Source organism: Pygocentrus nattereri, chromosome 22, assembly GCF_015220715.1.
Source record: "Pygocentrus nattereri isolate fPygNat1 chromosome 22, fPygNat1.pri, whole genome shotgun sequence".
Taxonomy (NCBI): Eukaryota; Metazoa; Chordata; class Actinopteri; order Characiformes; family Serrasalmidae; genus Pygocentrus; species Pygocentrus nattereri.
The window spans coordinates 3,220,517-3,233,880 of record NC_051232.1 but is presented as its reverse complement, the minus strand read 5'-3'; the positions used below and the strand labels follow the sequence as shown (position 1 = coordinate 3,233,880).

General features: G+C 40.1%; 2 protein-coding genes and 1 long non-coding RNA gene across 20 annotated transcripts in view; 2 read left to right on the top strand and 1 right to left on the bottom strand.

Annotated features, from left to right (window-relative positions):
• si:ch211-281l24.3 overlaps positions 1-799 on the bottom strand; it is an 88,805-nt gene extending 88,006 nt beyond the window's left edge. For 13 of the 18 annotated variants that reach the window (XM_037532978.1, XM_037532990.1, XM_037532993.1 and 10 more), the window contains exons 1-2: positions 718-787; positions 56-221 (exon numbers count right to left, since the gene is read on the bottom strand). The gene's annotated coding sequence lies outside the window, so the exon portion shown is untranslated. Of the gene's footprint in view, positions 1-55; positions 222-717 lie in introns of all 18 variants that reach the window. The other 5 variants (XM_037532980.1, XM_037532984.1, XM_037532987.1 and 2 more) reach the window with 3 other exon arrangements.
• Positions 93-10,666, top strand: LOC108414396 (tripartite motif-containing protein 29-like). The gene is made up of 4 exons (XM_037532996.1): positions 93-184; positions 8,083-8,185; positions 9,009-9,122; positions 9,927-10,666. Exons 2-4 carry the CDS (start codon positions 8,136-8,138, stop codon positions 10,150-10,152), a joined length of 390 nt encoding a protein of 129 aa, XP_037388893.1. The 5' UTR covers positions 93-184; positions 8,083-8,135; the 3' UTR covers positions 10,153-10,666.
• A 1,818-nt stretch (positions 10,667-12,484) lies between these two features.
• On the top strand, positions 12,485-13,152 carry LOC119262062. Its single transcript, XR_005129384.1, has 3 exons — positions 12,485-12,548; positions 12,663-12,755; positions 12,967-13,152. It is a non-coding gene; the product is annotated as an uncharacterized LOC119262062 (long non-coding RNA).
• Positions 13,153-13,364: the final 212 nt, after the last annotated feature.

The window sequence follows — 13,364 nt, the reverse complement described above, 5'->3', positions numbered from 1 at the left end:
GAACTTATTAAATGAATCAGATATTGGCCAGATGTATCAGATACACATTTATTACCATCTGTGATGCTGCGTTCACATGTTTGCGGTAGATGGACGATGGCAAACCGGATGTTCCTGTGTATTCAATGGAGCCACAATGGAAAAGTCTGCCACCACCAGTTACAACACTCCACAGATCTCTGCGGTGAGCATAAAGACTTTTTTCCAACTTTTGCCATTGACTGTAGTGGTGAAATAAACAAGATGTTGATTTTTTCGGGGAGCCATGAACGCCAAACAACTTGTGGTTGAATTCCAATTCAAAAATGTCAAAATTTAACCAAAGAAAGTCTGAAAAGCCTTTTTTGGCTAAATCTTTGGTAAACAAACCAACAACTTTTTACATCCCACGGCTGTTTACATCACACTTTAGAGCAGTAACTGACACAACATGACAAAAATTAGAGTTTATAACACTATGAAGTTTATCTGGGCGGGAAACCAAGCCTGTGGATTCATTTCTTCCTCATCGATTAACCTAAAGCTAAATGTTTATATGCAGCTAACTTCGCTAACTTCTGCTAAGCTAAGCTAAAACGGTCCGTCTTAGCTCGACGCCGTTTTAAGGTGGACTTGTTTAAAACCACCATTTTGTGTTATTGTTGGCTGTAAAACACAGACTATCGAAATATACGAGCTAACGGGATGAATGTCAAAGCTTTAAAGGTTTTTCCTCACCGTGGGGCAGAGCCGCCTGACGGCAGGCCTCAGCTTAGGTCCTCTGAACTTTCACTTTCCCTTTCATCCCTAACTCTTCTGGCCTTTACGGCCCGGGACACTCACAGACCAATCACACGCCTCATACATATCACACGTGACGCTACGCAGCCAATCAGATCTGTGCATGACGATGAGCGCTGAGACTCGAGTGAGTGGCGCCCCACAGCGGAGGGACGAGGTAAATGATGAGCCAGAGGGAAGTTATTTCACATGAAGTGCACTAAAACGAGAAAACAGACAATAAATACGGTTAAAATATGACTGAATTGTACTTTTTTTTATTTGACATTCAGTTGTCGACAGTATAAGATGTTGATAGACCTACGAGGCTACTTCAGTAAACAGTATGTGGTACTGAGTCATGCTGCTAGTTATGATGTTTGTGACCTTTGTTTGAGGATATTTTTGTCTAACTTGACTTTTTTGAATTTTAATTAAGCACCGCTGTGCTACGTGTTCCTACTCTGGGTGTTTTGAAATTAAACCTACATGTTTATTATATTTAATTTAAATTATTAACATATAAATCTCCATCCATTCATATCACTAAAGAGACATAACATGACCAAATGTCCTTTTTGAATACCTTCAGAGATGGTTTTATCCTGGCTTCACTCCAGTAAGGACTGGTCTCTATACTGGTCTTTAAAAAGCTACACAATGTGGAATGTTGTGGAAAGGACACTGGGATGCTGTTAAGCCTCAAGTAAACTGGATTTGCAGCACTTTGTAATTTCTAATTATTTTCATTGTGTATGTATGAAGGTTATGACTATTAGGGAAGATCAGGTGAAGGTTTTTGTTGTTTAATCTCACCCTGTCCTGCCCTGGGGGCTGCAACAAACAACTCTATTTACATTTTACCGGAGAATAAAATAATAAATACAGTGAAATAGACACAATCTAGTGAACTGTGGACACAGTGCATTCATGTTGCTGCATTTGTACTGCAATACTGAAGAAACTATGGTAATAATGTATTTCTAAATAATCTAGTACTGCTGTTGAGGCTCCAAGGCCACGCTCCTCTGAACTTTCAATCATTTGTACTTATTACAGTCACTAGTTTTAGCTAATGGCTAATAGCAACTTAATCTATTACTGTTAGTCATGAATGTATCTCCTACCTCTGTTTTACTGTCTTTATCTTTTTCTAGTTTTGGAGTCCAGTACATGTAGACATGCAGTTGCACTGCACCAAACTGCAGCTCTGATTCACTGACAGTTTTGTGTTTTCCTGTTGGGTTGACATATCCGTGTAAAGGACTCTACAGGGTTAACAGGTGTTCTGGGACTGATTCCAGATGCACATGATTGTTTCCTAATGGGATCTAAAGGTGTCCTAGGCTGTAGTGGACTCTAATGCTAAGTCAGTCAAGAAAAACCACCAGGTTTAACGGTCTAGCAAGAATATCTTCATTAATCATATTAATTATTAATTAGAATCAAGCTTTATTGGCCAGGTGTGCTTACACATACAAGAAATTTGGTTTTGGTTACATGAGCTCACAGTGCACAGTATCAGACAAATGTTTACATAAATAAAACAAATAAATAAAACATGCATTCCTAAAATCACTCACTCACACACACACACACATGCAGACACACACACACACACACACACACACACACACACAGTCATACCTGTAAACCTTACGCTGTGTTACAAGTTAAAGTGCTGAGTGAGGCAGCAGTTAAAGGGTGTATAGTGGCAGAGAAAGGGGTCAGTGAGAAAAGTGGGGTAATAAGGAAGATGCTAGAATAAACACTAGGCTGAGACGGTAGTTTAATATGTGATAATATTTACCAATATATTTAGAAGATGGAATATTGTTTATGTGTAAAATTATAATTGTTCAAGAGAGTGATGGCTTGTGGGAAGAATCTTCTATGTAGCCTGGATGTCCTGATCCTTATCTGGCTGAAGAGCCCGCCTGAGGGACGACTATTATCACCTGAATATAAGCTGCACCCACTAACTTTGAAAAGGAAAAAAAATTGTACATATGTAGGCCGCACTTGTCTATAAGCCGCAGGTGTCCACATTATAACATGAGATATTTACACAATTAAAACTTTTAATTAAATAAGTATCAGTAACACACAAACACGTAACGTAAATGCTTTTTTCCGAACAGTCAGATTTCTGCTTTGCAACCAGCCAATAAACTCACAGAAGAAGATGTGACGTGAATATAAAACTCAAATTTCATGCCTGGGCTTTTTCTCAGACATTCAGCCACTTTACCTGAAACTTTGAACGTTCACCATCTAGCAGAAGAAGAATCTTTAAACTGTAGCACGTATTTGGTTTCAGCATTACTTTAAAAATGCTTCGCTGTGTCTGGGGGCCACACCGCTTGCTTATTTCCAGTACTGCTGTCTATTTTGCACATGCACAGACTGAGAACTCCAAATTTAATCCAGGTAAGAGTTTACATGCACTGGGAAATCTGATTACTGAGCTAAAATCCAGGGCTCTATATCAGATTCATTAACCGGATTTCTAGACCTGACTCTGATCTAAGGAATCAGAGTATGTTGTTTACATGACCATTTGAACCATCAGATAACTGCAGAAACCTGATTATGATTGCATGTAAAGGCACTCAGTTATGTTGACATAATGTCTCACCATCTTGGAAGACCGTTTATGTCAAACTAACGTCTTACTTGCTACAGGTCTGATAGAGTTACAGCTCTGGACTTCATCGTTACATCATGATATCATTAAACTCACGCATGTATGAATGACCACAGAAACTGGTTCATGTTTGACAGTTAATGACATGTTCAGACTGATTTAGTTGACCAGGTATGGAGCCCTGCTGGCCATATAAATAAAAAGAATGTGTGGCCACGTCTTGGGAAGGTGTGGGAACCAGATCCTAATGGGTGGCCACGACTTAGTGAGGGGTGGAAACAAGATTCTAATGCGTGAACATGGCTTTTCATAAAGTCGTCACCCATGACTTAATTATCTTGCCTTACCAAGTCTGGCCATTCATTAGGATCTCGTTCCCACGCATTAATAAGAAGTGGCCACGCATTATTTTTTTGTTTACACAGGATGTCACCAGCAGGGCTCCGTAAAACCCAGAGCTGAAAGTGTCCAGCTCAGACTTTAGACCGTGAGAACATGTGACGGGCAGTCGGACGCGCACGTGATATAAGTCTCTCATATGATCTTCACGGTTTACTGCTGTTTCTATCAGAGGTAAGAGTACATTTTCTAAGAGGTCCACAGGAGTGAGACGACTCTGTCTCTAACTCAGTATGAATGGGCTCTTATCTGATTTAACATGAATACAGTTATAACACATTAAAAGCCTGTCAGTGGAGAAGTGGATGAGTGAAAACGCTTCAGGTTTTGCTGAAATATTTAAGCAGTAAAAACGGCCAAACGCAGAAGAGTAAGATCAGCTGGAAGGTGGAGGAGAAAATATCTTCTGTTTTTCCTTTGTTTACCTCAGAACAGTGTAAGAGCAGTTGAACAAGGGTCTCTTCATTTTTCACCAGAATTATGATTTTGTTTATTTGTTTTTATTTGGTTATTTTCTTTTTCTTTTTCTTTTTTTTTTTGGTTATTTTCGAGGTTGATCTCAGTCTCAGCTCTTTGTTGGATCAGGTTGAAAGGTGTTCAGCTGAAAGTGAGACAGCTGTGAACCTCTGACCGCGAGATCATGTCACGTGCACACGGCACTGCTGACTCTACAGTTTATTAAATGCAAACGTCACTTCCCAGAGTGCGATGTTTGAGTGACAGCTAGCACTGTCTCAAACCTATTTATACTCCAAAGCTTTATCTGAGCCATCCTGCTGTGCTCTCTACAGAAAATGAAGTGTCTGAGCTGAGAACTGTGTCTGCTTTAAAGAGAGAGAGAAATCCACTGACTGGGAGGTGTTTGTACACCAGCTCGATTTCTCGCTCTTATGTTTCAGAGCAAAAAGAAATCTCATCAAGTGAACCAGTCTACTGGTGTTTCAGTGACTCCAACTACTGAAAAGGTCTGTTTAAAGCAGTGTTGTTGCCTGTTATTCGATCAGAATAAAGATCTTTTTCACTGAAGTGTGTGTATTTTGTAGGTCAGAATAACAGAACATATTAATTCAGGCTTTTTAACTAGTGCTGCGTTGATGTTCTGTTGTTTTTTTGTTGGTTTGAATGATTATATCGGAATTTATTAAGTCAGAGTAATGGTTTATGTTCTTCATAGTTTGACTGATTATGTCAGATTAATATTTTCTCGAGATTCTGGCTGTTTTTGTCAGAATAAAGGCTTATTTTCACGAGATTTTGATTGATTTTGTCAAAATAATGCCTTATTTTCTCGATAGTTTGACTATGTCAGAATAACGGTTTATTTCCATGAGATTTTGATTGATTATGTCAGAATAATGGTTTATGTTCTCGATAGCTGGAAAAATGATTTTGACTGATTATATCAGAATGGTTCATTTTCCCGAGATTTTGACTTTATTATGTCTGAATAAAGGCTTATTCTCAGAATATTTTGACTAATTATAGCTAAATAATGGTTTATTTCACTAGACTTTGACTGATCATATAATGGTTAAAATAAAATAATGGTTTTTTTTATTATCTATTTATAGATGTAATAATAATGTAGCCAGATTTAAGAGGGGGTGCATTTCCTGGCAGGTGGATTGCCTTAAAATGCAAAGCTTTGTTTCTGAATAAGAATCGATAAGTTATATTCCTCCCTTTCCCCACACTGCTCTGCTGCACTTTACTGTGCTTCACTCCCAGTGCCATAAGCACTCCTGCATTCAGGGTCGGTGTACATCACTGATGTATTTATTTTGAGTGGTCACCATCACAACACTCCTCTAATAATACTTTCATGAAAACACACGCTTTTATATTCATTGAGACAGAGTGGCAAAAATAGTTTATTTTCTAAACAGACATTCCAGGACACTCTGGCTCAGGATTGATTTAGTCTGTCATACATCCCTTCGCACAGCAGGTGTCACTAGTGAGAACGATTCAATGAGGCTTCGGGTAATGGACCTTATGGCGAACCTTTGGGCTGGAAAGCCCCGCTGGTTCATGAAGCCTCGTTTTGCCATCACTACTTATCTGATATAATGAGAGTCAAACTGAACCGGCAGCACAGACAGACAGTTCTGTTCCACAGTGCTGAGCTTAAAGCTGCTGAACGCTTTTCTCTCTGAAATGAACACTTCCGCTCCTCCCCACTTCACTAAGCGTAAGCGTTTGGGAACTGAGGAGACACTGCTGTAGTTCTGGAAGTGAAACATTTCCCATTTTTGCCTGATATAGAATGTCAATGTTTTTCTTAAACTGGTTGACTGGTCCGGACTGCAGGCAGGCCGGTTCAGCAGCCAGACTCCGTTACTATGGAGCTATGCTGTTGTAATGTGCGGAATGTGGTTTGGCCTTGTTTTCCTGAAATAAGCGAGGCCTTCCCTGAAAAAGATGTGGACTGTGTCTGAAATGTAAGGCAGCTGCCTTGATGTCTGTTGTCTAATAAGTCAGTGCTTTAAAAGGCTGTGTTGTCTCAGTGCTGGTGTTTTCTGCATTTTCTCTCACTCCAGCAATGTTAGCAGAGTATTATGTTATATATAGGGCAGCAAAAGAGGTCTCTATGGTGCCTCCAGAAAAAGGCTGAACGGAGGAACCGGAAGCAGCGTTTTACACATTCAGTTTGAACGAGCCTTCCAGTCTCAGCACACTAGGCAGCATTTATTACATTTCAACCACAGTCATTGTCTGGAAGTCAGTACATGTTGCTCCAAAGCCTGGATGTGTCATTCAGCATTAATGGTGCCTCCACAGATGTGCAAGTCACTAATGCACCCATATATCACAGATGCTGATAACATGCCACACAGAGTCCATGACTTCCCTAAAAATAAATAAAAATAAAACTTAAATTTGGATTGGTTGTGCACACCTGCTGCAGATTCTCTGAGTATTTTAATATTACATACTGTAAATGATAATCAAGTTGTCCCATATTCCACAGCAATTACATTCTTTAAGTTGTAATGACTCCAAGCTTTTATTTCATTTGGTTTAAAATATTAGGTTTTATGAAAAAGGTACAAATAAGCACTTAATACTGTATTTTGTGTTTTTCCCCAGCACTGAATCTGAAAACCATTGTTGTACCTTTGAAGGTACAATTAAATTATATCTTGATGAACCTGCACAGTGCTGGATTGTAACTACTTCCAGCCTGCGATCAGTGCTGCATTGTGGCTGCGCTGAATTAAATGCAGTAAAGAAGATGTGAAAGTTCATACAGTGCTGAGCGACGTCTAGTTTTTATTTGCTTCTTTTCCATCATGACATTTCAGTACACAGCCAGGTACAAAACAAAAAACAAAAAGTCTCTCCAAACCTCATGCCAGACTTGGTTTACCTTAAATGAGTAAAAATAACAGCATACAATCCAACAAAAATTGGAGCACAAGTTCTAAATCATACCTGCACACACAGACATCCAAACATATCACATCACTCTATCCATCCATCCATCCATCCAGATGTGTGGATGTTATTCAGATGTGTGGGAACCAGTTGTTTGGATTAGGTGAGAAGATGAAAGTACAGAGGATAAACAGAGTGAACTGTTTTATACAGCTTATAGAAAACATAGATTAGCTTGACCAAACAAGAGAAAACAACACTTATTTAACACGTCCAAGTCACAAACAACTACCATACAGCAACATGGAGGGAAGAACACTAAATAAAATGGCTTCCTTGGCCTTTTAACCCTAAAGCTCTGCCTTCTTCCTATAGCAAAGCATAATGGGAAATGTAGTCTTATTCCTACTATGGGGATTTCCAACACTGTCTGCTCTGTGATTGGCTGATACAATCTAAATGAATGCTCTCACACATGTGGTGTGGTTGACCTAGAGGTAACCTTTATAGAATGAAACTGACTGTGTGCCAATACAGCGTGTATTTCCTGTCTTTTCATCTCAGTATTTACACATACTTACACAAAATAGGGGCCTACATGCTGCATGAATTAGTTGGACAGTCATTCATTTCTTGTCTTCATCATCGGTAGAAAATAAAATCATGGACATAAACTCTAAAATCTAAAATCTGAAATCTAAACAGAAATGTTAGTCATTAAGATGAGCCTTCAGATCAGTTGTATTACATACTAACAAGTTCAGACCTGTGTGTAATGAGATCGTGATTCATTCTCAAATAAAGAAAAGCAGCGTTCTTTGCATTCGATGCTAAAGGGATAATCTTGAAGCCATCGTACTTGTAAGATTCAGACACTAACCTTTTGTCTTTCTTCTCAGGTTCTCAGGCTGAGCCATGACAGAACTGCATACTTCTGTGAAGTGACCAGCTAATGGCTCCACCAGTGGCATTCACAGAGGAGAGAGAACCCCAGGCTTCCAGGTGAGGCAGAGTCTTCAGATTCATATGGTCTTCATTTAGTCTTTAGATTGATATGCAGTGTTGTTGAACTGAATTTTGACTGTGTTTTCCTGACAGTATTATATGAATGTTGTCATACAAGTCCTGCATTCTTCAAGACAAGCCTCTAGTTTTTTTGAGTAGGTGAGGGAAGTGAAAACATTTACATTGACTCTGGTTGGAATGTACTGGCTGGAAGGTGTGATGACATTTTCTGTTTGTTTGTTTTGAGGCTAGATTTTCTTTCACAGAACTTATCAAACTATCCTGTTAAGCGTCAATCTGTGCCTGATAGGGAGTGTTTTTCAAGACCATTCTTTATGATCTGTAAAATAATTGTGGTAATGATACACTTTTGCTCTCAGGTGAATTCACGGTTTCTTTGATCTATAGAGTCTTCAGCCAGCTTTAGTTATAGAAAGTTATAACATCATATGCTGATGAATTACCTGATGTCTATTTTATGACAGTTTTCATAGTTTTGGCCTATATATGTTTTTAAATACATTAGTAACAAAAAGATACATACATGGAGTTCTAAGGCAAAATAGTCTCCAGATTTAACACTATTTTACCATTAATAATATTATATATAAAAACTCAGGTGACATGTGTAAGTTCACTGGTGGCTTTGGACAGTAAACAAAATGTTTATATTTGTGTTGTAGACTAATAGGTTCCTGTCACCGCCACAAAAACGGTGGAATACCCCTTTAATATTTGTGATATGAGAGGGATTGGCTGAGTGTTCAAATTGTCTATATGGTTGAAACTGATGTGATGTAATGTGGTTTCATAAACACAGATTGAACAAACCAGACGGGACAGTTTCACCAGCTCCAACATGTACAGCTGCTAAATCCAGCCAGTCAATGGATCCACCAGTGACCCTAAGACTCATGACAGGTTTGAGTAAGAGGTAACTTTCTAAAAGAAATGTATGCATAGGTTGATAAATAAGATCACGTGTACTTAAGTTTACTTATTTAAAGTTTAAAAAAGTGTATTTAAAGTTCAATAAAGGATTGGGAAACATGACTGCTCTTGGTCATTAAGATCCACAGCATTGATTTCAGTCTTTCAGTGAAAGCAAGCAGAGGTTTTCACAGGAGTAAATGGTCTGATTACATAGATGCTGGGGAGAGTGTCTGCAACAACATGCATATCTACCATAAATGACCAGTCAATGGATCGGCCATTGACATAAAGAGATGAATCCACATTAAATCATAGGCATGTCTGTCACTTAATTTCCAAAAGTGCTCATCCAGCATTTTTTCTGAAATCAAGGGTATACATAGGGATTTTGCATACCCTTTGCTGTCTACTGTCCTGGGAAGGCTTTATACTAGATGTTCGGAACAATGCTGTTAGGATTTGATTGCATTCAGCCGCAAGAGCATTAGTGAGGTCAAGTATTGATGTTGGACGATCAGTTCTGGATCACTCTAGCTCATCCCAAAGGTACTTGATGGAGCTCAATCACTCCAGAGAACACAGTTTCACTGCTCCACAGCTCAGTGTTGAGGGATTTTATACGCACCTAGATGACACCTATCGTCCCATTCTGTGTTTACACTTGTGCACATTAAAGTAGCTGAATTATGTGGCTGTCCAAAGAAAAATATACAAACATTTAAATGTTTTTCAGCGCTGGTAAAGATATCAGATATCAGATATCCACTATTAGTGAACAACAACTGTTCAAACTTGTATTAAACAGGAAGCTCAGAGCAGTGAAGTCCTGTCTGACCTGCTCCACGACTTACTGTGAAACCCACGTGAAGCAGCACTACACAGTAGCAGCTCTGCAGAGACACACGCTGGTGAAGGCGACTGGAGAGCTGGAACAGAGGCTCTGCAAGCTGCACCACAGAGCTCTGGAGGTCTTCTGCAAAACTGACCAGACCTTCATATGTTTTATATGCACAATGGAGGAGCATGAATAGCATGATACTGTCCTGGCCAAGAATGAAGAGTCTCCTGTTCAGGTGGGTCGTTGAACATGTAGTCAGCCACAAGCAGATGACTGAAGTGCAAATTAGGCCCAATCCTATTTCTTATTTTTACCCCTAACACTTGTTTTCAAGTGTAACCCTACCCCTTGAAACTGACGGGGTAGTGGTCGAAATCTTGCCCTATGAAATGAGACAACCGTAACCGACAAGAACCGTAAACACCATCAGTTGTCCTCACCGACTTTTACGTAAACAGACGAGACGAGGTTTCCCGGCCATTTCCAATATGCCGCATCCAGCTGTGGTGATCTCTTTAAAATAGCCTGGAAAAATAATCAGGACATGTTTTCCTGCTGTGTCTCCAGACTACAGCAATAATGGTATATCACACTGACATTTGCCGTTTATCTGAAGGAGACAGAAAAGCACAGGTGCTCCGATTCATTCACGTCAGTTTTACGCATCAATCAATCAAATGAGTCACAGAATAAAAAAAGAGCACAAATAAAAAACTGCATCACTTCATTAACAGCTACTAGCGCTGCTCTGCCGGCGACCCTGCCGGCCTGCAGTGACAGCAGAGGAGGGGAAAGTTCAGCTCCTCACTGCTTAAATACATTTAGGGCATCATACGCTGTTACGTGTGGGCGCCTTGTGCGTGCTCTCTCTCCCTCTCTCTCTCTTTCGTGCTCTCTCGTTAGCTCTTTTCTCTCCTTTTCTGCACCTGTCGGTCTGTCTTTCACCTTATAGGTGGATCGGGGTGTCATTCGTCATCCTCATCGCGCTCGTCGCTTCCTGGCCAATCAGAGGGCGCGTCCGGACCAGAAGAGGGCGGGACTTCGTGCTCAAAAGCTGCGCGGCGGCAGTTGTTCGGAAGCCTTCGGCTCGCTTGCTGTGTTTACGCTGTGCTGCTCCATTTGTTTACGCTGTGTTGTGAAGTTTTGTGCCCCAGTTTAGCTTTGCTGTTATGTGTAGTGCTGTTGTCATTGTTAATCGTTTGGTATTGGTTGTCGTTATTGTCTCCTCTTTCTTCCTACTGTGTTTGAGCTGGTTTCCTGCTGGGAGGTAGAGCAGTTTAGACCGTGCGCGCACTTACACCGCCACACGCAGGTAGTCTGAGTGTCTAGACACACTAGTTTAGAGGCGGGCACCACCCCCTGTAGTTTTAGTCTAGTTTAGTGTAGCAGTCAGCTATTATGTTTTGTTAACTAGACAAGACACAAATACCAGCTAGTGTAGTTTCTTTTTTCTTTTCTTTGGTGCCGTCTGTGTTCTCCCCCAGGCTGGTCCAGTTCCTCAACGTCCCGGCTTGTTGTCTTGTTGCTTTGTGAACATTTGCTTCTGTAGTACACTGTGGATGTTCTTGAAATAAATCTGTTCTTCTGTATACTCTGGTTACCTCACTGGTTGGTCATCTCCACCTACTCACACCGCACATGTTACTGTCCCCACACCCTCCCCTGCACCGTAGCTATTTGTGGGAACGTATCATACGCCTTCAAAGAGAGGATGACAATTATTTATTATCGCCACCGAGGATTCTTCAGTGAAATGAAGCTGAACTTTAATCTTAAATTTTTAATGCATTTTAATCGCCAGCTTCATGATTGAATTAGTACCAGAACATAACTGCTGCACCATTTAAGGTGGAACGGGAAATTTCGCCAGGTAGCGACCGAGACATCAGCGTATTACGAGTGATTTTTATGCATGTTATGAAGGAAAACGCTATTACAATGGTTCTTACAGTACAGCAGCTTTTTAGCAGAGAAGATAATTACATATATGTGTCTCTGTGGTCGCTTGTGCAGCCATATTGCCGAGGATTCACAGGGCATTCTGGGAATTTTCTCATAACACTCCGTTTGTAGCGCGCCTCTGAAAAAGCAGATGATCTTATCTAGAATGTCCATGACCAATAGACAAGAGCTTTTTCCTGGCCTTTTTAAGGGACTGACTTGTTAAAAAGGAATAACTCAAAAATACCCTAACACTCCTTTATGATGAAAGTACCTAAAGGCATTAGATCATTGATTTTAGTACTTAAATCATTGTGACATACTATACTTACAATACAAACATAGCAACTTATGATTACACTAAAGGCATTATCAAACATTACCTATAATATTTATCTTTTACATTTACTTAAAATCTGAACAAATGTTTTCACCTTATGTAGTCTGTTGGTTGGGAATCTCAGATTAAAAGGCATTAAATAGGAAAAAGTGATAAACCTTGAAACCAACAGATTTTTCAATTGAGAACTTCCAGTGCTGTGAAATTTTCACATGTACGTTTTTTTTTTCTTCATAAGATCTTACAGAGTTATGAGATTGAGCTGTTTTATCTGGCAGGAACCTGCAGAGGGCTTGAAGAAGCTGATGGTGGGCTATAATTTAGTCTATGTAATTTTTTTTCATAATACAGTTCTATAATATCTGTCAGTCCAAACTTGATCACAATCAGTTAAACAACTTCACTGTTTATTTTTTCTTCAGATTTTATACCTGGTCTTGTTGAAGTGGCTGCACTCGGCCGCTCATTGGACCTTGGGGTGTTATATGACTGCCGCAATGATTCTTTCAGCTCAGGTAAAAACATTTGTTTAAATTATTGAGAAGTTCAACTCATGCAGTTGGATGTAGTGGTATGGATATGATATACAGTTGGTCCAATCTTGGTGGAATTATGTGGTTTCTAAGGCTTGTGGAGAAATGGCATGTGTTCATATTGAGGTGGGTGCACCACTGCCAATACCCAATGTAACAGCCTTTATAAATATTTAATTCTCTTTTAATTCAGATGTCTCACTGTGGGATGTGGATACTGTATCCTCTTTGAAACTGTCCATTCCTCAGCCTTATGTAGATGTGAAGATTTTAGACAGAGATTCTCTGCAGGACAGATTAAAAGCTCTGGACTTGACCACTGCTCTTAGAGCTAGCGTTGTATCAGGACTAATGGAGGTGGCTGGAGCTGCTGCCTTTCTCAAGCACCCCCCTCAGTCCCAACAGCAGGACAGAGTCACTCTGCACTACAGAACTTCCACCAGACTGGACATGCTCAGTCACAGACTGCTGCACAGTGGAGCTCCTTTCTCAGTGACCAGTCAGAGCTCAGCGACACATGTGGTGGAGCTGAAGCATTTTTCATCTTTGATAAGGAGAGTGATAGCAGTGAAGGTATGAGGTAGCTGAAGG